The following is a 27,542-nucleotide window of genomic DNA, read 5'->3' as shown; positions in this document are numbered from 1 at the left end:
TCGACCTCTGGTGCCTACAGGGGCCAGGCGCATAACCTAAACCAGTCGAGCCCTCCCAGGTGCAAGTTGGTAATTGAGCACTGACCTTTGGTCTCAGTATTGGCGAACAGTAGGGAGTGGTGGGGACTGAGGCAAACCAGAAGCAGATATCCCGTATAAAGAGGTCAGCATCACCACGGCCCAGAGTTTTTCAGTTTCAAGAAGCTAGAAACCTAGATTTTTATGGAAACCTCCTGATTTTTTTTGTAGGAAACATCATATGTTTAAATGCTGAAACCATTTTAGTTATAAAAGACAGGACAAGCCCACGTGGGGCGAGTCAGACAAAACATAGCTGAGTGTGTCCAGAGGCCTCCAAGGACCTCTGATATATGACATCCACGTTGGAGGGACTGTCAAAGCCGTCCTCGGGAAGGGCGGGTCCCTAACGAGATGCCAGGCAGCTGGGAGTTGCCCTGGGCTCTAACCAGGGGAGCTTCCGTACCAGCCTTTAGCCCTGGCTTCTGGGCAAGCCTTCAGCTGGGCATGAGAGCAGCTTCAGACTCCAGTTATGTTCTGTCCATAAGAACTTCAGAAAGACTTTGGACATCAGAGAGAGGGGGAGACTAACCCACTGGTAACTAGAATCATGGTGCGGAAGGAGTCTCTCATCGCGGGGCATACAAGTGAATGAGAGTTGGGGATAATTTGAGGAGCGCAAAGACATCATCATTTATAACTAAGGCTTCAAGTTCAAAAGTTCAGAGTTTTTCAGAATCAGACTGGAGAGAGAGAAATGACTGCCAGGCCGAAGAAGGTAACGCTTCATTTCCATTCGGAGAGATTCGTGGTCATTTGATGAGCATCTCCTGTTTGAAGGAGCTGTATTTCGGGCTTGAGTGGCGGAAAAATATCCCCACCGGGAACACTATGCCTGCTCTCAAGTTTTTGCTAGTAATCTACTAAAGGACATAAAACACCTGTCCCCAGTGCAGCCCATTTCATAATCTCCCCCCGAGCCCCCCTCCCTGTCTCCTTCACCCCTGCCACTCACCCTACGGTGCTTTCCTGCCCTACCCCAAGACCACACTAAATGCCTTTAGAGTTTCCCAAAGCCTGAAAAATTCTGTCCCACCACCACCATTTGTATATAATTTAAAATATTTTTTTATTTTTCCCACGTGACACGCAAGTTAACTATATGATGAAATTAAAATGCTTCCTTCCTGGAAACGTTTGACAGCCAAGTGCTGGGCTCAGCAGCCTCCACCCACCACCGGCTGGGGCTCTTATGGCCACAGATGTGCGGGCACCTTCCCTATGCTGGTTCCCATTCATCCCCCCACCAAGTGATCATCACCCCTTGTACAGATGAGAAGACTGAGGCTCAGGGAGGTTACGGTCTCCCCCACGGGTCCCCCAGGCGGCAGGAGCCCAAGCTGGCCTTCCAACCAGGGCTGTGTGGTTCTGGGGCTCAGCAGGAAGCTCGGCGGGTCTGCCTGGGGACCCCTGAACCTTGGCTCGCCAGGGGGCTAAGCAGGAGCCCCGGTGAAGGGGCTCAGCTCGGTGTGGTCAGGGTGCCCAGGGGCCATGGCACAACCAGGCCTTGGAGCCCAGTGGCCTGTGCAGGAAGAGGTGTGTCGGCCACACTTCCTCTGACGAGGGGTCCAAGCGTACTGAGACGCAGATTTTGAGGGTGAGGAACAGAGCTGCCTGAACTTTCCAAAGCAGAGATTTCCCAGCAAGAAGAGTGTGCAAAGTGAGCTTTGGAGATGAGCTGGGAGAAATTAGGGAAGTGATTCCTGGCAGCCTGTTTTGTTTTTTGGGTTTTTTTCATCTTTACTGGCATATGATTGCTTTACAGTGTTGTGTTAGTTTCTGCTGTATAACAAAGTGAATCAGCTATACATATACATATATCCCCATATCCCCTCCCTCTTGCGTCTCCCTCCACGCTCCCTATCCCACCCCTCTAGGTGGTCACAAAGCACCGAGCTGATCTCCCTGTGCTATGCGGCTGCTTCCCACTAGCTAGCTATTTTACATTTGGTAGTGTATATAGGTCAATGCTACTTTCTCACTTCGTCCCAGCTTCCCCTTACCCCCTGTGTCCTCAAGTCCATTCTCTACATCTGGCAGCCTGGTTTTCATTCTTAAGTACGTTGTTTTAATTCCCCCCCACCCCGCCCCGGGGGTAGGGGGTGAGGGTTTTGAGTGATATCATTTCAAATTTACAGCAGAGTTGTGACGATGGCACAAAGGATTCTTTGTATTATATACTGTCATGTATGTTATATAGTATCACATATACCTGCTATACAATTTCAAATTTCCATATAAAGTTGCAAGAAGAGTTCAAGGGCCTTCCATATGCTCACAGAAGTCATCTGGCCATAGACAAGTTTCTTGTCTGAACCAAAATGCTCAGATCCAAAACCAGGCGAGAGCTTTCGGGCATTGCTTGTAGGCACCAAAGGAAGGCATGTGGGGTTGGACCCAGCTCTCTAGCTCCGACCCCGACCTCAGGCCTGCAGGTCGATGCACCTGTTGTAAGATCAGCTCTTCCCTCCTGGAGGGTCTCAGCCCAGCCGCCTGGTTCCAGGAGGCTTGTCCAGCATTGGGAAGATTCCCAGTATCCTGGGCTGGGCTGGTCACTCCTAACCATCTTGGTGTGTGAACGTCAGGCTGTTCTCCATCCTGAGTGTTTGTTGTCATCAGGAGACAGAAGACGCCGAGGTGTAGGGACACATGACCGCGGGGGCTGCATTTTATCCCGGCATCAAGAGGCCCTGGGTCCGTAGGTGTGGAATCGGTGGACAGGCTCTCCAGAGGTCACATCTCGGACCCTCTGGGGCTTCGCTTCAGACGACCGTTACCTTCTTAGGGGACCCCAGGGTTTAGAAGCTGCAGCTGGGCCATTGTAGCTTATTTCCTCCAAAGACAGTCCCTGTAGCATAGATCTGTAAAAAAGACAAAACAAAAAACTCTGAAACCCTGTTTTCTGACTTTTGTGGATTCTGGTTTTTAACTGTGGTAAAACATACATAAAATTTACCGTTTTAACCATATTTAAGTGTGCATTTCTGTTGCATTAAGTACATTCACATTATTGTGCCCCCGTCCCAACCATCCATCTTCAGAACCTTTACATCTTCCCAAACTGAAACTCCGTACCCATGAAACACTCACTTCCCCTTCCTTCCTCCCCCCCAGCCCCTGGCAGCCACCATTCTACTGCCTGTCTCTATGAACTTGATTATACTCTAGGAACCTCGCATCCGTGGAATCGTACAATGTTTGTCCTTTTGTGACTGGCTTATTTCACTCAGCATCCTGTCTTCCAGGTTCACCCATGATGGAGCATGTATCAGAATTTCCTTCCTTTTTAAGGCAGAACAGTATTTGATTATGTGTATAAACCGCATCTTGTTTATCCATTCATCCGTTGATGAACATGTGGGCTGCTTCCCCCTTCCACCTATTGTGAGTAATGCAGCTATGAACATGGGATGGATTCTGCTTCTAAAAGTTTTTTTTTTTTGTGGTACGCGGGCCTCTCACTGTTGTGGCCTCTCCCGTTGTGGAGCACAGGCTCCGGACGCGCAGGCTCAGCGGCCATGGCTCACGGGCCCAGCTGCTCTGCGGCATGTGGGATCTTCCCGGTCCGGGGCACGAACCCGTGTCCCCTGCATCGGCAGGCGGACTCTCAACCACTGCACCACCAGGGAAGCCCCTCTAAAAGTTTTTAGTTCTCTTGCCCTGAGTACGGACATTAAAACGTCTCTAATAGAGGAACATCACCCACAAGGCACATGAGCATGTGTGTTGTGGGGAGTGTGTGCTACGGCTGAAGTTAAGCCTGAGTCTCTTGCAAAATGCAGCTCCTGGTGTCTGCCCGCTGGGGCAGGGGCCATGCAGTCCGCTCGGTGAGCAGAGGGGCGGCACTGTGACTTAGGACCAATTAAAGTTGTTCAAGTCACTACCGGCTGTGGCCACTAACCAGGCATGTGTTTCCTGTTACTTTTCTCTGTCTTACCTTTCCGGTCACATTGTAAGCCTTTTTAGGGACAGGGACAATGTCTTCTACGTCTTTCAGTGTCCATTGAGCCCAGTTCCCCAAAGGTGGCCGATCTTCAATAAATGTGTGTTGACAGTGGCTCTCATTCCAAATCTGCTATCTCCCCGTGCTGTGCATGGACATCTTTGGTGTCCGGATATGCCAAGTATGTACTTTCCCACCATCAGAAGGACTTTTCAACAGCTGTTCTCGTGTTTGCAGCTGAGCAGCTGAATTAGTGAATGGAAGTCTTAAAACAATTCGAGTTGATTAACCTATATATATACATATATATTGGTTTTGTCCTCAGGGCTCTTGGACCCCTAGAACCTTGTTGCACGTCAGCCGAGGAGTTTGTTGAAATGCAGAATCTCAGGCCCTACCCCAGACCTAGGAACCAAGACCTGCGTTTCTGACAGGATCCCCAAGTGATGCGCGTGTGCATCCCAGTTTGGGAAATACTAGTCTGGGGAATATTATTCTGCTAGTTTCATTCTGAATGATAAAAAGGGTTGAAACCCTCTTTATCAAACTTGTCCTGTTTGTGTAGAGGAGAGATGAGGCCAAGCTAGCGCTGGAACGCTGTGCCCCATTCTGGTCACTTTACGTAAGCAGAGTTGCAGGAATAGTCCCGCGTATACCTGTTACCTGGGAACATTAGGGAGGGACCAAGGCACCCAGCTGCCTCAGGTGGAGGAGGTAACCTGAGAGGCCTTGCTCTGAATTTATAGTGAAAAGAACCACACCGGTTGGGGTCCCCAGACGCAGGTTCAGAGAAAGGTTATGAACACCAGCAGTCTGTTTAGGAGGTGACCACCAGAAGCTCAGGTCGGGGCATAGGGAGGTGAGACAGAGAAGGGAGAACAGCCACTGGGGCTCAGTCCCGCTGGGGGCCTTGGGGAGACTGTATAGTGAGCATCAGAACTGTCCCTCCTGGGTGAGGGGAAGCTGGGGTGTCTGTGCATGGAGCCCCTCCTGCTCAGACCTCATCCGCCCACAGAGCATCTACAGCCTTGGGCAGAGGCGTCCACGTGCTTGCAGTGGAGCCTGAGGGAGCAGCGACCCCGGGAGGTACGGGCGGGGTGCTACCTGTACCTGCTGCCTGTATCCCATCTGAAGTTCTGGGGTGCCTCGGCTGACATCTACATCAGAGCTCCAGGTCCTGATTAGAAACAAAGCCTTTGCATTTTAGTCAGTTTCAAAGCCTCAATGATTCATTGCCTGCGAGTTACTAATCATCTTCACAAGACTGAAAATGACCAGACTTTACATTGTCTTACAATCCAAAGTCCCTTTTCATAATCCCTCTGCTTTCTTCCTTCCCTAAATTAAATATATGTGCTCAGAGGATGTTGTCATACTCAATTTACAGAAAAAAACATTTTTGATGATCGATTCTAAATTTTTCATCTTCATGTTGCAAGTTGGAGATTCATGTCTCCTCTCCTGTTACTTTCCCCTTGAATCCTTACTCCATTTCTCTTTTTAAAAAAAAATTAAAATTGAAATTCCAAATACGGCAGTTACTATTCCTAGGGGCCATGTCAGCATCTCCTCAAGTCAGCATTTCCTTAAGAGTTTCTGTAGAACACTGTTCCTCGGAAAATGTCCTCAACAGAGTCTTAACGATCAGAAGGGCTTATAAGGGGAATCTAAAAAACTAATAAGACACATGAACTTATTTATAAAACAGAAACAGACTCACAGACTTAGAGAATGAACTTACGGTTACCAGTGGGGGAAGAGTTGGGGGAGGGATAGATTGGGAGTTTGAGATTGATATATACACACCACTATATATAAAATAGATAACTAATAAGGACCTACTGTATAGCACGGGGAACTCTACTCAGTACTCTGTAATGGACTATATGGGAAAATATCTAAAAAAAGAGAGGATATATGTATATGTATAACTCACTCTGCTGTACACCTGAAACTAACAAAACATTGTTAATCAACTATACTCCAATATAAAATAAAAATTAAAAGAAAAAAAAGATCAAGAAGGCTGTGGAATCCTACACACTCTGTTCTCTTCCTGGAGACCCTCACTTACACCGGCTTCTTAAAAGGTTCTGAGGAGTCCACGTGAACTTGTTTAATTGAATGTTTAACCCAGTTTCATTGGCTATTTCCAATGTTACTGGAGCAGTAACTCTTGTTTTGAAATCATGCCTGTTCACATCCCACACTGCTAGTGTTGGGTGAAAACATTTGAAGAAATGCCACTTGAAACACTCTCAGTGCATTTGAAATTAGTAGCACTGGGGTGGGCTGAGCAGAGACAGTGGGCACAGGAAAATTACAGCTCAGAGTTTGCACTGCTTTTTGTAGCTAGGAAAAAAAAAAGAGAGAGAGAAAACTTCCTTACGTGTAACTGAGGTTTTGGAATGAGGAGTGACTCTGATTCCATGCTGAAGTTAACCCCTGGCCTGTAATTGAGTAGACTTGTCAAAAAAAAAGGTGGGCTGTGTGGGTGAGGTACAGCTCTGAGTGTCAACCTGGCCTCGAGGGGAGAGGAACATAATTCATTAGCTCAGGCCATGACAAGTGGCAGAGCATCCCATTTCCTTAGTTTTATCAAGGCCTGCACCAACCAAGTGGTATATTGCTGGTACTTCCATTAGGCAACTTTGAGCACCTACTGGCCGACTATCATATTGCCAAACCCAGGAGCTCTGAAGACTGATCTAACTGCTAGGCTGTTAACTCCGGGCTCTGTATGAATTCCACCCGTTGAACTGTTCTTTTACTTCTCTTTTTCCCAAAGAAGATAGCTATTTTTCCTATGGAAAAAAAAAGCTATTGCAGAAAAAATTCTTAACGTAAAGAAGAACGAGAATATCACCTATATTGTACCCTCTTTAATTGCACCACCTGGAAATGAGCCCTGTGAGAATCTAGATGCTGATGAGTACAGAATTTTGCTTTCTCTGTTTGTAATTCTAGTGTATTATATTAATCCATAGATAAATATATTACATAAATGGGCTCAGAGAATACATACAACTTTTTTTCCCACTGAATAACAGGTCTCTGTATGTATATACTGACATATCAATAAACATATATATGTGTGTGTGTATATATGACAGAATCACCATTTTAAGGGTTGTATAATATTCCAATACCTTGCTGTACCACACTTTTAAGGAGGCCACTGTTATTAGACACTTAGTCCTTTTTCCATTGTTCATGATTATAAATGATGTTCCCGAGAACCTTCTTTAACATATATCTGACTGCTTCTTTGGATCAATTCCTAGAATTGGAAATGCTGAATTCGATAGTTTGCATACTGAGTTGCAGATATATACATTCAGATTGACTTCCAGAAAGGGGGAGTCATTATTTCTCCTCCAGGGCTTATTGAAAGTCCTGTGCAGGCAGCTGCTCGGTAGGAAGCTGGAGGTGGTAAAAAGGGAAGTGAATGTGACTTAGATATTTATGCCACTGCATTCCGGAAAGGCTAAGGGGGGCAGCTGGCCGTCACCAAGAGTTTGAGCCAGAAGAGGCGTTAGAAATCCATTGATGTATTGAATGCTTGAGGAAACTGAAGTCCAGAGAGGTTAAGCGACCCACACCCCTCACCCTATACACACACAAGGCCAAGGACCCACAGTCGTCAAGTCTCTTAGAATGGATAGACGTGAAAAACATAATTCTCATACAAATACGTAGTGAGCGTGTGTCAGAGATTGATTTAACTCATTAAGGAGAAAATCAACAAGTTATTAAAGCCAATCATAGATGGCAGAGACTAGCAAATAAAGAGTGGGCCAGTTGGTCCAAGTGTCCAGACCTTAGTTATCCTCTGGCTCCCTCCCCCTGCCGGTGCCTCAAACGGCAGACCATTCACCAAGGATTTTGTATCCAAGGCCCAGAAGTTTTGTTCCTGAAGGTGATGAATGCTGACATGGATGCAGTCGATGCTGAAAATCAGGTGGAACTGGAGGAAAAAACATGACTTATTAATCAAGTGTTGGAACTCCAACACACACTTGAAGATCTCTCTGCAAGAGTAGATGCAGTTAAGGAAGAAAATCTGAAGCTAAAATCAGAAAACCAAGTCCTTGGACAATAGATAGAAAACCTCATGTCAGCTTCTAGTGTTTTTCAAACAACTGACACAAAAAGCCAAAGAAAATAAGGGATTGATATCCCTTATGTCTTATGGAATTGCTGCTGACCTTTTTTTCTTTAAAACTTGGATAGATTGCAAAAGTTATAGTACTTTTGTTTGTGGCTTCACTGAGTACTTATGAAGATAATGTCAGATCTAAGCAAAATTAAGAGCATAACAGGAGACTTCCATGAGTTTGTGTATTATGTTAGTCTACAAAAATGTGCAGACGTAGAGACTTTATAATTAGAAATGCATATATTTGTGAAACTTGAAAATGAAGTTATGTCAAATTTGCTTTGATCTATAGGTTTAGCATTGTCTTTTATTATAGGCATAGTTAGAGATACAAGAAGATAACCACCGTGTTGTGAAAAAGTGACCAAAATCATGTACTGAATGCACAGCTTTATACACCCTGTCCACCATCGTGTGTCTCTTCTCCATTTGCTTTCTTCCCATTTTCCTTCCCCTAAGGAAAAAATTGGTTTCACATTTGTAAAAAGTAATTTTAGTTAATCATCTAAGAGAGTAGCCCGAACTCTGTTGAAACTTAACCAAAGTAAGATACTTTCTCGGTTTAGGGCTTATTTGTTATATTTAGTAATAAGATAGGATAGTTGGTTTCTGTTTCATCAATTGAAAACGGGGGCTATAAAGATGAAGATTTTTCTTTGAAACTGAATTATCATATTGGGAAGATTTGTCATTAAAAACTTCCTTTGCACAAGATAATCCACTTGATATCTGAAAAGACGAGCTCTGGTTGTGTGTGTGTTTGAAATAGAAAATTTTGAGGAAAATAGAAATAGGGTAGGAGAAGTATTCAATACTTGGTAAGTACTTATAACCAAGTACTTGGTAAGTACTTGGTAAGTACTTGTTTTTAGTCCAGATTTGTGGTATCTCTGGCACAGATTAGATTTGGGGGGGAATATATAAGAAAATGGATTAAGTTTGGCTAACCTTATGTAAACCACACCTAGAAGGGAATAATTTTGGTCTCAGGTTTATTTGCAGTTCCCAGATGATCAACTTTGCAAAGTCCCTTAAAAGTGTTTTAGTATCAGAATCATGAATAAAATGGGAGAGTTTTACATGTATACGAATTGATGCTTTCTCAGTATTTTATCTACTTCTCCCAGAATTTTCTGTAAACCCAGCTACTGGTTTGCAGAGTTTTAGTCATTTAACAGTTTTTTAAAATTTAGTTTGTAAAAAAAAAAAAAAAATTAGTTTGTAGATTCCGTTTGGTAAAGAAATCAGTATCAGAAGTAATGTTAAAATAGTAAATAGGAAGAGAGATCCACTAATATAGTTTATGGTTATTAAATTTAGGCTAATCATGGAATAATCTTAATGTTCGTATTGGTGTAAGATTTGATGACTTTAGCTGTATATATGATAGTCATACTGCAAACATTTTGCATCCCTTTGTGACCTAATTTTCAAACATTTAAAGTTTTCAAACATTTAAAGTTGTGTTGCCATTATGCTTTGCTGTTTAATAAAAAGCTGTTTCAAAAAAATAAATAAATAAAGAGCGGACAAAAGTATTTTATCTTGAACCAGCTTTAACATCTGCCACTGGCCAGCTTTGTGTATCTAACTTTGCAAAGTTAGATATGGGCTTGATATTGCCGATATGCAACCATTTTTTGCACTTCCAACACTGCAATTTTATATAATTCAGCCTAACACAAAACTGGCTCAACGTAGACAGGGCAATAAAACCAAAACCTTTGGGGTTATCTTTTCTGCCAAACAAATATCATTTGCACCGTATCAATCTTCCATAAGTTCTGCATCTGACTTTACAGGATCTGAGCCTTCATCAAAAGAAAAGAGTTGAGGGAATTCCTGGCTGTTCAGTGGTTAGGACTCTGCGCTCTCACTGCCGGGGTCCCGGGTTCAATCCCTGGTCGGGGAACTAAGATCCCGCAAGCCGTGCGATTCAGACAAAAAAATAAAAAAAAGAAGAGTTGAACAAAATGAGATCCCAGGCGACGCTTAGGCAGGCTTGTTAGATGGTGCCCAACTAGGACTTTGAAGGGAACTTTTTTTTTTTTTTTTTTTTTTGCGGTACGCGGGCCTCTCACTGTTGTGGCCTCTCCCGTTGCGGAGCACAGGCTCCGGACGCGCAGGCTCAGCGGCCATGGCTCACGGGCCCAGCCGCTCCACAGCATGTGGGATCTTCCCGGACCGGGGCACGAACCCGCGTCCCCTGCATCTGCAGGCGGACTCTCAACCACTGCGCCACCAGGGAAGCCCTGAAGGGAGCTTTTTCGCTTCAAGTTTTGCATAGTTTTTCTTAACTGTAGGAACAACTTTTGTGGCTGAACCGATGGGTGGGCAAGGCTGATTGTAGTGGTGAACCTACCCACATTGGGATTCCTCCGAATGCTCGAAGGCTGAAAGGGCAGCACATTCGGGCTTTAGCTCTAGTTTCCCATGCGATCGGCCTCCCAGTTTCCTTTTTCCCAGGACCTGAGCAGAGATGCCTGCTCGCTGTGTGGGAATCTGCTCTGGCCAGTCTTCCAGCCTCTGACTTTGTGGATCACCTCTCGGGAGACTGTCACACCTGGAGGGGGTGCCAGGTGGAGCCCAGGAAGCTGGAAGGCTGGCTGGTCATCCGACCGCACCCGTTTTGTAAGTTCCAGGATGTTAGTCACACGCAGCACGTTTGTTACTAAGAAGACAGCAAAACAAGGCACTAACAATCGACCAACACAACCTCAGGCCCTTCCACTTGAGCTCCATGAAGACAATTGACAGCGCATTTCGATTCTAAGATGTACTGATTTTCAAGCTTTACCATCTCTGAAGTTATTTGTATCCTATAGTCAAGGGTGTGTTATAACTGGCAGATCTTTTTTTTTTTCTTGATGGTGTCTTATAATGATACTATCTTAAATTTGATGGAGCACATTGTATGTCTTTCTTCTCTGTTGTTGACCTAGAGTACTCTATATATGTTTCTTTTTTTTGCTTATTTTCCCCCAGCTTTATTGAGATATAATTGACATCCAGCACTGTTCAGCATAATGATCTGACTTGCATACATCATGAAATGATGATCACACGAAGTTGAATGAACATCCATCATCTCATATAGATACAAAAGAAAAGAAAAAGAAAAAAGATTTTTTTCCTTGTGATGAGAACTCTTAGGATTTACTCTCTTACATTACATCCCAGTACTTATTTATCTTATAACTGAAAGTTTATACCTTTTGACCACCTTCATCCAATTTCCCCTCCCCGACCCTCCACTCCCACCTCTGGGAACCACAAATCTGATCTCTTTTTCTATCAGTGTGTTTGTTTTTGAAGTATAATTGAGCTACAAGACCAAGTTAATTTCTGGTGCACAACACAGTGATTCAGTATTTCTGCACGTTACAAAATGATCACCACTGTAAACATTTCTTTAAAATCTTTTTAAAATATGCAAAATCAAGACTTCAGACACAAATGCGGAAGCCAGGGCTGTAGAAACATTAGTGCCAACTCTTAGAAAGAGCTTTGTGCTTCTGTCGGTTAGCTTATTATTTCACCTTAAAACACAAAGCCACGGGCAGTGATATGGCGATATCTGTGACATCTGAGGTCATTGAAGAATCTAACGCAACAGTGGCCTCAGACAACTGACAGAGTAAACCAGGACCTCAGCCAAATGACTGTTTCAAGGTACACCACACTGGCTGCTTCCATGTTTCGTATGTAGAACTACAGACACTCTGTGTATCTTTATTTTTTAATCAATTTATTTATTTAATTTATTTATTTTTGGCTGCGTTGGGTCTTCGTTGCTGCGCGCAGGCTTTTTCTAGTTGTGGTGAGCGAGGGCTACTCTTCGTCGCGGTGCGCGCGCTTCTCATTGCGGTGGCTTCTCTTGTTGCGGAGCACGGCTTCTAGAGCGTAGGCTTCAGTAGTTGTGGCACACTGGCTTAGTTGCTCCATGGCATGTGGGATCTTCCTGGACCAGGGCTCAAACCCGTGTCCCCTGCATTGGCAGGCGGATTCTTAACCACTGCGCCACCAGGGAAGCCCCACTCTGTATCTTTAAAAAAATTTTTTTTTCCAATGTAACTAAATTTAAAGTTATATCAGTGTTTGCTGTGGAGGATCATTTCAAATATGGCTAAACTAACAGACAGCTTTGGGCTGGGCCTCTAGAAGTGACACCGATTTATTCCCCATGTTTGGTGGCAAGTGTCTGGCAGGGTAGAGCCAGTGCGGGTCTCTCTTACAAGTCGACAGAAGCAGTTTACAATTGAGTCATTAGAGAGGCCGTGTTTTAAAGCCAACGGCTTCCGCTCAGTGAGAGCTTAATCATGGCTCAGAAGAGAGCTCTGCGCTCTGCATGTGCAACCACATCGGTGTGTTTGCTGGTGAATAATTGAAAACTCTTAAGCGGCACCTTTGCAGTGGCTGCCGCAATGTCAGCTACTTCCCCATGGTGTCCAGCTGAGGCTCTAATGGTCGGGCTGGAGCGCCACCCACTCTGTGTCCTGATTTACCCCTGGTCTAGAAGGAAATGAACAGGGAAGTTACCAAGAGGAAGGCGGAAGAGGGGAGAGCACCCATTCATTCAACAACTCCTGGGCCCCGGACTTTCCTGAGTTCAGAGGTCTCCACAGAGCAGAAGGACACCGTTGCTGCTGTACAGAATTTACATCCAGGTGGCAGCCATTCGAGAGAGCCTCTGGCTCCAGGGGGGTCCCAGGTGCAGGACCATCAACCTCAAGTGGTGAAAGAGGGCGGCCAAGTGGGAAGGTTGGGGGCATCTTGGGTCAGTGTCTCCAGAAACAAACCCAGAGCTAAAGATTTTCATGAAAGTGGCTTATCAAGAAGTGCTCCCGAGAGAAACTCAGAGCGGAGTGGGGCAGAGAAGGTCAGCAAGGGTCCAAGTTCAAGCACAGTCCCCTGAGGGTAACTTTGGCTCCATCTTAAAGGAACAGAGCTGAGGGATCTGGAGTATTTACACCCCAGCGCCCATCAGTCAGTGGTCCAGAACTGACTCTGAGGGCCCTTCTGGGTCTCTGTGCACCAGACAAATCAGGTTCCGTCCTCCGACAAGGGACTTGGGGCTGCCGTGGAGGGCCAGTTCCCTTCCCCTGAAGGCATTGGGGAAGCACCTAACGTGTCTGGCAGAAGCACCAGTCTCGGGGGAGGCCACTGTGCAGCAGGGCTCTTCAGATGTGGGGAAGGCCCAAGAGGCTAAGCGCTACCGAAGCCTGGTCCCTCGATGAGGTCCTGCAAAGAGTACCAGTGCACGTAAGGGGCACCAGTACTGATTGGGTCTCCCGGAATTTCAAATATTTCTACCCGTTCAAAGTACATCCATGCTGGACTTCCCTGGTGGCTCAGTGGTTAAGAATCTGCCTGCGAATACAGAGGACATGGCTTCGAGACCTGGTCTGGGGAAGATCCCACATGCTGCAGAGCAACTAAGTCTGTGCACCATAACTACTGAGCCCACGAGCCACAACTACTGAAGCCCCCACACCTAGAGCCCGTGCTCTGCAACAAGAGAAGCCACCGCGATGAGAAGCCCGTGTGCCACAACGGAGACCCAACGCAGCCAAAGATAAATAAATTTATTTTAAAAAAACAAAACCAAAGTACATCCATGCTTATCAGGCCCCTAACAAGCCCCGTGGAATTCAGGTGCCGGGAGGACATAGCACGTGGAGGGCTCCCTCATGGGCGTTGTCGCAGGACCTGCGTCCCCAGCAGATACAATCAGCCAGCACATACTGCATCCTTAACCCCAGCCCATACTTCTGGCACGCCTGAAACCAGACTCTCACTTTTCTGTCCTCCAACGGTGGTGGTGTACATCGCTAAGCCCTCTCCCCACGGGCAAACACTAAAGGTGCCCGTCTGCTGCGGACTTGGCCTGCAGCACCTCCTGGGACTCTTAAACAGCCCTGAGAAGCAGGCCTCAGAGTGTCCTCAGTTCATGGATGAGAAAATTTAAGGGGTCAAATTATTTCCTCAAGGATGCCTTGCTTGAATTAGCAGAGCCAAAGGAATTTGAAGCTGGGCCTTTAGCCAAAATTCTGCTTTTAAATATTCAGTTATTCACTTGTGTTTGTTTCTTCTAAATACTGCTATTTACTGCTTTGTGCTAAAAACAGAAAGTTACTCGTGTCAAACCATTCACTTAACCCAGAGGACGGGGAGGGGTGGGTTGCTCGTCAGCTTTTCCTCTGCGTGAGTGTGTTGGAGATAGGCTGTATTTTTTTTAATTACAAAGGAGAAAGTGGAATAAAAAGGTAGTGTGTGTTGTTTTTTGGTAAATGGGAAGGTTCTGATTGTGGTTAAGGGGCCGTTTTGGATCAGCAGGGCTAGTAGGGACTGTGGCATAAATACTGTGGCAGCCTTTGGCTTTCCGTTTGGAATGAAAAGTCCAGGGCAGAGCTCATGCCTTGTGGGCCACCCCCAGCCTTTGGGCAGGTTGAGGAAAAGCAGCCTTCTGGGCACATTCTTTGGTCTGCAGAAGGCCCTGGGGCAGATGTAGGCATCCCAGGGCCAGGGTTTAGGGGCGGGGGACCGGGGGGCATGGGTAACCAGCCCTGGCCTTACTGTAGACATCTCTTCACCTCCTCGTCCTGACCTCACAGCACACTCAGAATTAAGTCCAGATGGATGAAAGGCCTACAAATAAACAAATACATCATATGTACATAGGAAAACTATGTGTGTCTTAGCATAAAACAGAGGAGACTTTATTGCTTCAAGATAAGGTATGTCTTCCTAGCAAAGTTCAGTCAGCAAGAACCGTAAGGAACTTTTGATTCTATCAACATTGAAAGTTTAACGAAACGTAAAAGACAGAGACGCAGGATGAGAGAAAATCTTTTAAATATTTGAGACAATGGACTCATATCCACAACTTACACAACTTACAAAAAATCAAGAAGCCCCAAAACGGCAACAAATAAATGCACAGGCAGTCCTTCGAGGAGGACATACAAATGGACAACAAAACAGGTAGGGGAGAAAAAGTTGCCACCCCAAAATATCTCTTTGGCGTGCAGATTATTTGGAGTTGAAAACAATCACCCAGAAGACTCAGGAAGGGGACTTCCCTGGTCGTCCAGTGGGTAAGAATCTGCACCTCCAATGCAGGGGGCCCGGGTTTGATCCCTGGTTGGGGAACTAGATACTGCATGCATGCCGCAACTAAGGAGTCTCCATGCCGCAACTAAGACCAGGCACAGCCAAAATAAATGAATAAAATAAATATTAAAAAAAAAAAACAACTCAGGAGGAACCTTTGACCTTCCCCCTAAACTGCCTAAAAGAATGCAGATAGAGGACCTGTTCCAGGAAGGGAGCCGTCACCATAAATACCTCTAATATGAACGAGGTGGTGGACAGGAAGTCTGTTCATACTCCTCTCCGGGTCCCATTGTCTCTGCAGGGCCCAGCAAACCTTTGTTTCCCAAACATCTGCTGTTCCATCTCATGTGAACTGCCTTCCTCCCCTTTGAAACCCCAAACCACTATCCCAACATCCTCTTTTGTCTTGAGCTGAAGGTGGTATATAAAGGTTTTGGCCATTTGGCCAGTTACTCAGTTCTCCTGGGTCTCTCCCATGTGTACGTGTTATTAAACTTCTGTTTGATTTTCTGCTGTGAATCTGTCTCCTTTTAATTTATTTAATTTATTTCAGTTCTTAACTCTTAGACCAGCCAGAAGAACCTAGAAGGGTAGAGGAAAGTTTATTCCTCCCTGACACATCTAATCTGGGCAAAGCACATTAAGACAATAAAAAGCCACTTGTACTCATCAGATTAGCCAAAGCTTAGAAGTCTGATACCAGCAAACACTAAGTGAGGTGGATGTTTTCAAAGAAGGTGGAGGCACTGTAGCTGGACACGGACCCAGGGAGAGCCACGTGGTACCACCTCAACCTATCACGTGCCTAGAACCTGGCATTTTCTCTGAGGTTTCACACAATACACAGGGCTGTTCATTATGGTAAGGATTGTGACAGCAACGTATTGGAAACGACCTAAGCGTCTATCAAGATAGAATGGATAGGACTCCCCTGGTGGCGCAATGGTTAAGAATCTGCCCGCCAATGCAGGGGACACGGGTTCAATCCCTGGTCTGGGAAGATCCCACATGCCACGGAGCAACTAAGCCCATACGCCACAACTACTGAGCCTACACTCTAGAGCCCGTGAGCCACAACTACTGAGCCCGTGAGCCACAACTACTGAGCCCACACGCCACAACTACTGAGGCTTCACTCTAGAGCCCATGCTCCACAAGAGAAGCCACCTCAACGAGAAGGCTGTGTGGAGCAACGAAGACCAACGCAGCCAAAAAAAAAAAAAAGATAGAATGGATACATGGTATATTCCTCCTGCATGGTTTATCCCTCTGGTGGAAAACCACTCCCACTTAAAATGAATGAACCAAGGTTTCGTGTATCAACATGGATAAATCCTACAAGATTTCCTTGGGTGAAATGAGTGTAGACAAGGTATAGGACAATACGTCAGTACGATTCCATCTGGTAGAAAAAGCACACAGTGATAACATTCAAGAGCGATACGTACAAAACTGATCGTTGTGGTTCCTTCTGAGTAGGTGGGATTATAGGTGTTAGTCCAGGGAGGTTAGTTTTGATTGTTTGTGGCTGCGCCATGCGACATGCAGGATCTTAGTTCCCCGGCCAGGGATCGAACCCATGCCCCCTGCATTGGGAGCGTGGAGTCTTTAACCACTGGACTGCCAGGGAGGTCCTGAGGGAGATTAGTTTTAACTATGTGGACTGAAAAAAATGCACAACCTAAAAGTTGAGAATTATATTTTATTCGGTGGACATCCTGAGGCGATAACTCTGAGGGACTGTTCCAGAGAGGTCAGGGAGGAGCCAGATATATAGGAGTTTTTACAAAAAAGAACAAGTAGTCCGAACATCAAAAGATTACTGTTCATTAAAGAAAAAACAGACATCTCAAATTAATGAATTTAGCACTTTCCTCTGGGAAAGATGCAAGAGTCTGGGCTCATGGACATCATTCCTCGGAATGCGCCTAGCTATCTAGGGACACTACGCTGTGTTGAGTCCCCTCAGGGTGCACAGGCAGGGAACTGCAGTGGCTGCTGGCCTGATGGCCCTGACATCCTTTGTTTACTGATATGACAGGCAACACTCTTCATCTACAACTACCATAATCTGTGTTTTTCATGGGAATGTATTATGTTTGTAATTTTAATTAAATTTCAAAAATGTAAATGCAAACACTCTTGGGAGACGTGACACACACAGAGTAAAAGCAAAACAAAGAAAAGGGCAAGGTTCCGAGATGCTCCAACATTATTCCCCAGACACTCCTCTGCAGGTGAAGGGAAGCAGCTTTCGTTACTTCTTGGTTTCCATGGTGACGGTTCCTGGGGGCAAAGATCATTTGAAAGTTTGTAGGAAGTCCATTATTTTCCAGACTGCTTCAGAAAAACTCCAGGGTGTGCCCGCAAGACCGGGAGCCTTCTCCAGCTCAGCAGAAGCAGACAGGAAAGGCAGTTGTCAGGGTCAGTGGTTGTTCAGGACCTGGAGTTGGGTCTAATCCCACAAAGCTGATAGGATTGTAAAGGCCAATCACACCCCAAGGCCAAGTTGATGCACTTGGGGAATAGAAATTCCGTGGCTAAGGGCCAAGCACTTGACTTTTCCCACACCCTAGGTTTCAAGTCTTCATCTTTCAGTGGTACATCCTTTTCAGAACCACGGGTAACATTCCTGAGTTGGTCCTGGAATTCCAAGAGCGCTGTATCAGAACTTGCTCTATAAGTACTTTCTCGTTTTATTTTTGCTTGACCTTCAAGAGAATTTTTCTCCTTTTATCTAACCCTGAAAGAAAGAAAACAAGGTTTGGAGTCCCTCCCTTTTCCCTCCCTCCAGGCTGCCCTGCAAGCAGGGGTGGCAGACAGCAGCTTCTCTCCCGGTCGGTGGTGGAAATTGACATCTAGTGGGCAGATCTCGAGATGAGAGACTTCTGGGCAGACAGGCAGAAGGAGGGTTGGAGTCTGCGAACACTGGTCTTTTGTAGATCCTGTCGGCTGCTGGGGATGAAATGGCCTCTTTGCAGGCTGGGAGGTGTGTGAGTCCGTTTTAAGTGTCAGTTTTATCAGCTCTCTGCTTCCTAGCAGGTCACCATTGATAGAAAGAGAGGATTTAACTAGGAAGAGAATGCGAGAGCATTTAGGGGCATGCTGCAGGATGTTTTAATGTCATCATCCTATTTAATCATCCAACTCTCTCCCCCAAAGCATCCAAGGTCCAGGGATGAGTGGGCCCAGATGGGTTCAGGACTCAGCTGACAGGGGGCCGAGGTGGGATTTGAAGGCAGGTCTTTCCGAGCCCAAGCTGGGGCGCTCACCACCCCTCCTTGCTGCCAGACCACCCGGGAGTGGCTGGAAGCTGGCTGCCTCCACACTGTGCCCGCCTGCTGCTGGAAGTGTGGCCCCGAAGGTGAGCTTCCCGCCGACTGGGACGTTACCCAGAATGATTACAGAGTGGTCCACATCAGTGTAGACTCCTGTGCCAGGCTAGAGCCCGGCAGGTCCCGCCTTGTCCAGGCCGAGTCCTGGGTGTGATGTCGGGAAAGAACCTGGGACTTCCCGAATTCTTCTCCTGCCCTTGGCCTGGCTGCCGGGAGAGTGTGAAAATCGCCTAGGTGAGCACTTCCTGTGCTTTGTTTTGGTGCCCCGGGGTGCTGGCTTTCTGAGCAGAATGAGGGAGGGACCCAGAGACCCAACCCCTGGCTTGGTACCCCTGAGGCGGCTGCAGAAGGGCTCGTCCTGCTGGTATGTCCAGCACACCAGCCCCGTCTCCCCAAGGGGCGTGGCGGACACAGACAGTGCCCTGGCTCTATCAGGGCGTCTCTGCCGTGCTCTGACTGTGTCACTGCCTGTGGAGCTTTCTGGAGAGGTGGATCACACCTGCTGTGTTTTGGTGCAAGAACTACTGTCTCACCAGCTCAGTGCCCTGAAACCTGATGGCCCATCTCTGGAGAAGATTCACTGAAGAACAGCCCTTTGGCTCTGTTGCCTCCTTCCCAGGTGTCCACGGCATGTCCTGGGCGGCCAATCAGGGTTGTGGACAGAAGCGCTGGCTTCCCAGCTTGGCACGTGCTTAGGCAGCCCCTTCCCCCTTGAAGGAATTCTCGACAGGGACCAGGATGTGTTGGGGTTTCGGGTTGTGTAAGTGGGTTTGGAGAAATTTTGATGAGGCAGCACTGACTTGGATAAAGCGCATACGTTGAAACCACTGTTGGCTTTAACATGGGAAAAGGCTAAAACTTAGGTTCAAACTGGTCCCCTTTGGTGGGTGGTAAGTTTTCTCTGTTTGCCCTCAAGGCCTCAAATCTGGAAGAACATGAGAGCACAGGGTTGAGGTCAAACATCTGCAGGAATTAAAACCAGTCACACACACACACACGTGTATCTGGGGACAATGTGGGGAACAGCTCAAATCCCATCAGTGACATCTGGGCCGACCTCAGGGGGTGGCAGAGATTTCAGGATGACTCTTACTTTTGGAGGGGCCTGGCTGGCGTATAAACAGGTCACTCAGAGGCAGGCCTGGCTCTGGACCCCTAGCCTCTGCTCCATTTGTCGGGTAAATCTGTGCTGTCAGGCGGATGAGTTGGGGTCGAAAGGGATGGAGGGGCTGAAAAAGCCCTCATCCGGCCTGAAGAGTCCCATAGCCATCCAGCCAGGGGCAACCTCTGTCATCACCCACCTTTGTGTCTTGGGAGCACTACGCCTCCCTCTGCCTTACAGATAAGCAGTATTACCTGTGATTTGCCATCCAAGTGCGGCTGAGTGGCAACCACAGTTTGTAGTGTGTGTTTGGGAAAAAACAGCCTGGCCGGAGCGGGTCAGCTGCTTTTCCTGGGGAAAGCCATTTGGGAATTTTGACATTCAGATCACAGTTGTGGCCGTGAAGGGGACTGAGGGCGGAGAGGCTGAATGTGCTGCAGTGGGAATCTTTCCTCCGAGGTTTGCCGGAGGCCGAGGCTTGCCCGAGCCCGAGGCTGGGCCTCCCCAGGGCAGACCTGTCTGTCCTGTGTGTCCCTCATGGGCTGTGTGTGGCGCTCCTGTCCAGGACCCCAGCCACGGCCTAGAATGGGAGGGGGGACCTACCAAGCTCACCCCACTCCTCCCACCGTTTTAGTTCGTCCTTTTTCCATTTTCATATGCATCCACCCTTTTTCTTATTTTCCTAATAATTTTGATGATGAAGTCGTTTAAACATACAGGAGATCACACATGATACTAAAACACACATCACTAGCTCCGTCAAATCTCATCATTTTGTCATTTTGCTTTCAGAAATGAAAAGTTGCCAGAGGTTGAGCCCCTCTACCTGTGCTCACCTCCATCCACTTCTCTTCCTGAGGTTTAGGAAGATAACCCTGTACTGCATCTTGCAGTTGTCTTTATTTATGTGTATATCTACAAACCCTCAATAGTACAATTTTGCCTGGTTTTAAACCTCATGTACTGAATGTAATCCTTTTCAACCTTTTTTGTTTTCGCTTTTATGAAAACTTGTTTGAGCTTTTGTGTCTATATATGTGTTGATTCATATAATCTGGTTCATTAATTTTAACTGCCACGTAGTATTCTATCCCTCCATTTATCCATTCTCCAATTGATGGACATTTAGGTGCGTATAATCTGGTTTTCTTACAAATGGCGGTACAGCCAATATTCTTCTCAAGGTCTCCCTGTACCCATGTGCACGAGTTTCTCTCGTATGTAGTACGTATGCAGGTCTGTGTATCTCCAGCTCTACAAGAAACTGCACGTCACTCTCCAAAGTGCTCTCCAAATGCTCCTCCAGCAACACGTGGGGGTTTGTTTCCCCACGTCCTCGAGTGTTTGGCATTGTCAGACTTTTTAATCTGTGCCCCTGGACTGTGTGTAAAAGGTCTCCTGGTCTTCTCTCCCAAGGCCCCGGTGCTTCCAGAAGCTCCACCTACAGCCTGCACCCCAGTCACACACGAAGGGGATGGACTTGGCTGGTCTCCTGTCCCCTGACCTCTAAGTATTGGGAGTGCACAGAGCTGTTTGCTGGGGCTCCTTCTCTAACTTCCCCACCCCCGTAGGTAATCTCTCCTTGTCACAGGACTTTGAAACAGTAACACCTATTCCAGTGACTTCCAAACGTACAGGTTGTTCCACCCTTCATATCAAAAGCCACTTAATACATTTAATTGATGGCCAATAAGCAACTCAGTTAAAGCTTAACCTGGGGTTTCCCTGGTGGCGCAGTGGTTGAGGGTCCGTCTGCCGATGCAGGGGACACGGGTCCGTGCCCCGGTCCGGGAGGATCCCACATGCCGCGGAGCGGCTGGGCCCGTGAGCCATGGCCGCTGAGCCTGCGCATCCGGAGCCTGTGCTCCGCAACAGGAGAGGCCACAACAGTGAGAGGCCCGCGTACCGCAAAAAAAAAAAAACCTTAACCTGCGCAGTGTCCAGCTTGATTTCCTCCTCAAATCTAATCCTTCCCCCTTTTTTCCCAGCTCAGTCAAGGGCGCTGTCATCTAATTGCTCAAGCCAACAACTTAGGAGTTGTCCTTGACTCTTCTCTTTCCCCACCGCCACGTTCAGCCCATCAACGTACATTAATTTCCGTGTCCAGTTGTTCCTGGATTTCCCCCCTTCTTTCTAATTCCTCTGCTACCACTTTGACCAAAGCCACCCTCACCTCTTGGCCGGACCATTGCAGTTGCCTCCTAACTAGTTTTGCTGCTTCTCCTTACAAACCGTCTCTAACCAACAGTCAAGGGGATCTTTTTAGAACATAAAACAGGTAAAATGCCGTTCCCCCACTAAAGCCCTCCAATGGTTCTCAGTTGAAAACTCAAATCCAAGGGTACCATGATCTAGAAGGCGGACAAGGTCTGGTCGCAGGCAGACTGCACCCTTCCACATGCCTCCCTAACCTCTGGGACTCTGTGTGGATGGCTCTTCCCTTGATCTTTTCATGGCTCCCTTGTCATTCAGGGCTCCATCACTTCCCGGAAGACCTGTCCTGACCACCCCGCCATAGCTAGGGTGGCCCTTTAGCTGCTCCCTGCAGCATCACTTGACTCTCTTTTCATTCTGGAACGTCTCAGTGCTCAGTGCTCTGGTCTGTGTCCCACCAGAATATCATCTCCGTGAGGACTGTCAACCCTACTCTACACTTGCAGTGCATGGCAGGAAGTGGGTAGCCATAAAGTTATGAATGAATGAATGAATAGATGGACGTCAACATTTTGGAACAGTCTCTAGGCTCAAAATGAAATTGCTCCCAGAGTCTGGGTGGGATGAAAGCTGCTTGAGGCAAGACGACACCTGTCTTTAGCCAAAACAGTGATTCTCAAGCGTTTTATAAACCCCAGGACCCCTTCACACTGTTAAAAAATTATGAAGGGCCCTACAAACTGCTTGTGTTCATGTGTATTATATCTATAGATACCTGCTGTACCGTAAGTCCCCTACATACGAACCTTCAAGTTGCGAACTTTCAAAGATGCAAACGTGCGTTCGCACGTCCAGTCACATACGTTAGTTCACGTGTCTGGTGTACATTGTCATGTGCATGCATCCTCTAGAAGTGGTTGTGCTTTTGTGTACTTTACTGTACAGTACTGTATAGAGTGCAGTAGTACAGTATCTTTATTTCAAGCCCAGGATGTCCGGAAGCAAGCGTAAAAGCAGCGGTATATAGCCAATTGTGTTAGTTGGGTCCCTAGGCTAACTTTGTTGGACTTAGCAAACAAATTGGACTTACCAACACGCTCTCGGAATGGAACTCATTCGTATGTAGCGGACTTGCTGTATTACGAAATAAATGAAGAAAAAATTTTAAATATTTATTTTAAAACAGTAATTGATTACATGTTGACATAAGTAACATTTATGTGAAATAATTAACTATATTTTAAAAAAATGGATGAGCAGTGACACTTTGAGAGCCTCTGTTCCACACACGCAGAGCCGGGTTAGCACCAGTGAAGATGCTTTTGAATGAGCAGTTGGGGGTGCTCAAGAATTCACACCAAACTTCAGGGTCAGATGTAGCCTCTTCCAGGCATGTGGGCGGGGAATGCGAGCCCACACAAGTCTTTTCCAAGAAGAGGACACATTTACCCATCTCTTCCCCCTGTGGCTCCCTGACTGCCCACACACCTGCTCCCAGCCCCACACAACCCTCTCTCTTCCCTTTCCCCTAACAATCTTCTCATCAAAAAAAAAAAAAGAAAGAAAGAAAGAAAAAAGAAAGCAAGAAAGCAAAGAATAAGACGAGAAATAAATTAAAGTCATTGGAAATTGATTTGCCAAGTGTATATATCTTTGAAATAGGCTTCTTTCTGTAACCAGAATAAGGATGGTATACATTTTAACCCAGGGCATCCTTTAGGAGTTTTCACTTTGGCAATAGGAATTTTGAGGCCTGCCTGGTTTTGCCAAGATTTACTTATTCCTCTTTGTAGTCATGTTGAGAAGCCAAACTGGGTGTCAATATTTTTTTATTAGGGTGATACCGAAACCTAAGTTCTTCCTCTTTCTAAGAAGCTGCTCCCTCCCTCTCTATTTTGTGCCCCCCCCCCCCCCCGCAGCTGGGTAAAGGAAATTCACGAAGCCAGGATTTAAAAAAAAAGAAAAAAAGGTGGTCATCTCTGTGCTCCTATTGCAGCGGCTGGAGCTGCCCAGCTCTGCACACGCCTCTTCCACTTCCTGACGTCACACTATTTTTGTCTTTGAATAGCTCATTGACACAATCGCCTCGGAGATTGGAGAACTGAAACAGGAGATGGTGCAGACAGATGTCAGCCTGGAAAATGGCCTGGGACCCACAGAAGCCCACAGGTGACCGAGGCGATTAGGCGTCGGGCGCGTGATGGGGGCGACGTGAGCCTGTTAGCCACGAGGACTGCCGTTCCGGTCACCCCTCAGGTTTGGGAGCTGGGGGTGTGGTAGCCGCTCCAGAAGAAGCTCTCTGTAGGAGGTGGGAGTGGCCTAGGAACCAGTTGTCTGGGTTCCCGTTAAGCCCTGTGAAGGCACTTGAATTTTACACCTTCTCCATTCCTCCTGGCATCAGAACCTGGAAAGCTAAAGTTCTGTCTGTCACATCCACCTACTCACAGTGATGGAAACGGTAACGCAGTGGGATCCTCCGTGTGCAAAGTAGAATTCAGTGTAGCCCGTGTCAGTCTCCAGAAGGTTTAAAGGGAGCACTAAAGAGGATGGACTCGTTTTGCATTCTCAGGTCAGAAAACACCCCAGCCCCTTCCGTGGCCCTTAGCCTGAAATGCGATCCAGCCCAGCGTATTGGAAATCGGATGTGGTTGTGAGTGATTAAGGAAGGCACTGGTTAGATGTGTTACAATGTGTTCACATTGCACGTGGTCTAGGTAGGTAGGTAGGTAGGGACTGGCTTTTTCTGCAGAATGGGGGTGCAGAGGTCGGGGTGGGGGGCAGGCGGAGGAGATTCCCCCAAACCTCTTCCAGCTCTTGGAGGCTCTAGTTCATTTCTAGCAAGGACAACAGAGCATAAGCAGTACAGAAACGGCATGGACACTTGCTGCCCCGGAGGCCAGATTCATTGTCAGCTTCCCCCTTTTCTCGGGAAATGGAGTCGAGGTTGCCTGGTGGGTGCAGGGCAAGGGTGAGATCTGCAGAGTTGGTTTTGCTTGCAAGTCATGAGACGGGCAGGAGGGGTCCTGCAGAGGCAGACGAACCAGGTTCTGGTTATCCAGGCAAGTTTCAAACCAGCCAGACTTGTTCCTGCCCTGGAGGAGGGGAGAGCTGGCAGTCCCCGCGAGGCACCCTGCAGCTGGGAGATGGTACTTCCACACCCTGCGTCTCTGGAGAATTTCCCCCTTAGCCGTGGAAAATTCTCGTGCCTTCCATTTCCTCTCCTTCCTACAAAAACGACGGAGGTAGACCAGGTGGTCCTCGCCGTGGTATTGTGTGATTCCCCTTGATCTCGGTGTGAACAGCTTTGGTGGTTTCATTTTTTTCCCCATAAACTAGACAAATGCACAATGATCTTTGATTAGAGATTTTCTGCTCCATGTTCAGAGTAGTTCCAAACTCTTGGAACTTTTAGCCAGAGGATCTCTCTTTACCCTTAACATCTCCTTTAAGCTTTTCAAATTTAAGAGTGACTGTAAGCATTCCACCATACCTTTTTTTTTCCCCAGGTTAATGTCAGTTATTCTTGAATGCTCTGTTGGTTAACACTGAATTTATGAATTTTAAAAGGCGTTTTCCTTGTTTTTTTTTAAATGGGAATCAGAAAAGTCAAGCTTGTCTTTATTTAACGATCTATGTGGTGTTTACCACGTGCCAGCCACTGTTGTAAGTGCATTACAGCTGCCAACTCATTGAATCTCCTAATGACCCTATAAAGGAAAGCTCCCTCATGACCCTCGTTCTGCTGGTGTGGGACCCACGTGACATGGAAAAAAGCCAGCCTGAGGAGGCTGTGGCTCCTGTGCTGGGGTCTCTCATTGATTGTTCGGAAGCGTGGAACAGTGACTTTGTTTTAACCCCTCCACTTTGCCCAGCAGAGAAGTCAGGAGAGCCAGATGACGGGGGCAGGGTATGATGAGGAACACTCTGAGTTGCTTCCAAAGTGAAGGCAGAGCAGAGCTGTGGTCACAGGGAAACAGCAGGTCAGCCTGGCACCGAGCAGCCCAAAGGGCAGACGAGAGGGAAGGAGAAGGAGTAGGGGTAGCAGAGTCATCTCAAGTGAGACCCCAGGAGAGAGAAGAAGCAATTCCCTGCCCATCCCCCATACCTGGGCTGGGCACGTTCTGGTGGCCGCAGGGATGCGTCACAGTCGTCTTCGTGGCATCGTCCTTGGTGGGGGTGCCTGTGAGCTGTGATCTAACCTTACCTGCCCCAGACACAGTCATCAGGAAGTGTCTGGGCTTCCTTAGCTTGTGGAATCCGAGGTTAAGTGCCAAGCTGGCGCCCTAGGTTAGGTTGCTGTTCCCCAACCTGCGGTGGCTTTTGGTTGTTCACCTGTGGTTAATATTGAGATGAGCTGGAGATCTTTAAACCTTTCCTGGTGTCATGAACCCCTTCTCAGGGTATTTTAAATGCATGGTATAAAATATGTAGGCTGACAGGGGAAAGAGTTGTATTGGGATACAAGGGTCAGATTTTTTTTTTTTTTTTTTTTTTTTTTTTTTTTTTGCGGTATGCGGGCCTCTCACTGTTGTGGCCTCTCCCATCGCGGAGCACAGGCTCCGGACGCGCAGGCTCAGCGGCCATGGCTCACGGGCCTAGCTGCTCCGCGGCATGTAGGATCTTCCCGGACCGGGGCACGAACCCGTGTCCCCTGCATCGGCAGGCGAACTCTCAACCACTGCGCCACCAGGGAAGCCCTAAGGGTCAGATTTTTAACATGTGTGATTTCACAGCATAGGTACTTCTTTACTGACACGTTAAAAAGCCAAGTGAGGCTGTGGGTCTAGGAACTGCTGTCATCTGGAAGCAGAGATGAGCACACAGGGTACTTCTGCACCGACGGTGAAAGCACCTAGGGCTGCTGCTGGTGACAGAGTCTCAGGGGCTGAGAGAACTACTGGGATTTGTTGCCTGCATTCGAAATGGGAGGAAAGTAATTTCAGAACCGGGTTAGTGAAAGCAAAGCTGTCCCTTTCTTCCATCCAGTGGTCAGCTTCCACCTCCTGTCCCCTGCAGGGACACCTGTGGGCTTTGGGGACACCATGCTGCCTGGTTTCCTCTCACCTCACCTGCCACTGCCTCTACTGTCCCGGCTGGTTCCTCCTGGTCTCCCTGCCCTCCTGACCCTGGAGTACCCAGAGGCCTCTGCACTGTCCCCTTGTCTCTCTGAGGAAGTGCCTTAGTGTCCACATCAGTAAGATGGGGATAATAGCGGAGCTTTACCTCCGAGTTGTCAGGACGATTGAGTCAATAGCTGTAAAGGACTTATTGTTAGCACAGTGTTGGCACGTGGTAAGTACAATATGTTGTCTACAGAGAGATCTGTAGAGTAACTTTGTGTGCGATCTCATCCAGGCTTGTGGCTTTGATCCTATCTATATGTTGGTGATTCCCAACTTGTATCTATCCCTACGTTGGTCCTCTCTTGGAATCCAGATGTTTGCATCCAGCTGCCCACTCAGCCTGACCTTCGGCATCTCAAGCTTACAAAGACCGAGACTGAGCCCTCGGTTTCCCTTCACAAACCTGCTTCTTCCCTGGTCTTCCCCATCCCAGTAACCTGCCTCCAGGTGTTTGGGCCTTGCATCAACCCTGATGCCTCTTCTCTCATAACCGCCTTCCCCTCCCCCTCCAGATCCTTGCAGTTCTACCCGT

At 47.3% G+C, this 27,542-nt stretch overlaps 1 protein-coding gene, 1 long non-coding RNA gene and 1 pseudogene across 4 annotated transcripts in view; 2 read left to right on the top strand and 1 right to left on the bottom strand.

Moving 5' to 3' along the window:
- The window catches only part of RIN2 (Ras and Rab interactor 2), a 98,717-nt gene that overhangs the window by 13,321 nt on the left and 57,854 nt on the right, over positions 1–27,542 (top strand). The window contains exon 3 of one of the 3 annotated variants that reach the window (XM_004270414.3): positions 23,956–24,056. The exons of 1 other annotated variant lie outside the window; for it this stretch is intronic. In XM_004270414.3, the coding sequence (XP_004270462.2) occupies positions 23,956–24,056 (101 nt within the window). Of the gene's footprint in view, positions 1–23,955; positions 24,057–24,112; positions 24,457–27,542 lie in introns of those variants that run through there. One more of the 3 variants, XM_033429395.2, reaches the window with a different exon arrangement.
- Positions 7,918–8,608, top strand: LOC125961387 (short coiled-coil protein-like; annotated as a pseudogene).
- On the bottom strand, positions 18,794–26,358 carry LOC125961392 (uncharacterized). The gene is made up of 3 exons (XR_007472074.1): positions 25,993–26,358; positions 22,978–23,021; positions 18,794–19,556 (listed from the first exon to the last, which is right to left on the bottom strand). It is a non-coding gene; the product is annotated as an uncharacterized LOC125961392 (long non-coding RNA).

This window comes from Orcinus orca, chromosome 16 (assembly GCF_937001465.1).
Source record: "Orcinus orca chromosome 16, mOrcOrc1.1, whole genome shotgun sequence".
NCBI classification, from domain to species: domain Eukaryota; kingdom Metazoa; phylum Chordata; class Mammalia; order Artiodactyla; family Delphinidae; genus Orcinus; species Orcinus orca.
The sequence above is the reverse complement of the archived record's forward strand: the minus strand, read 5'-3'. Positions and strand labels throughout refer to the sequence as shown.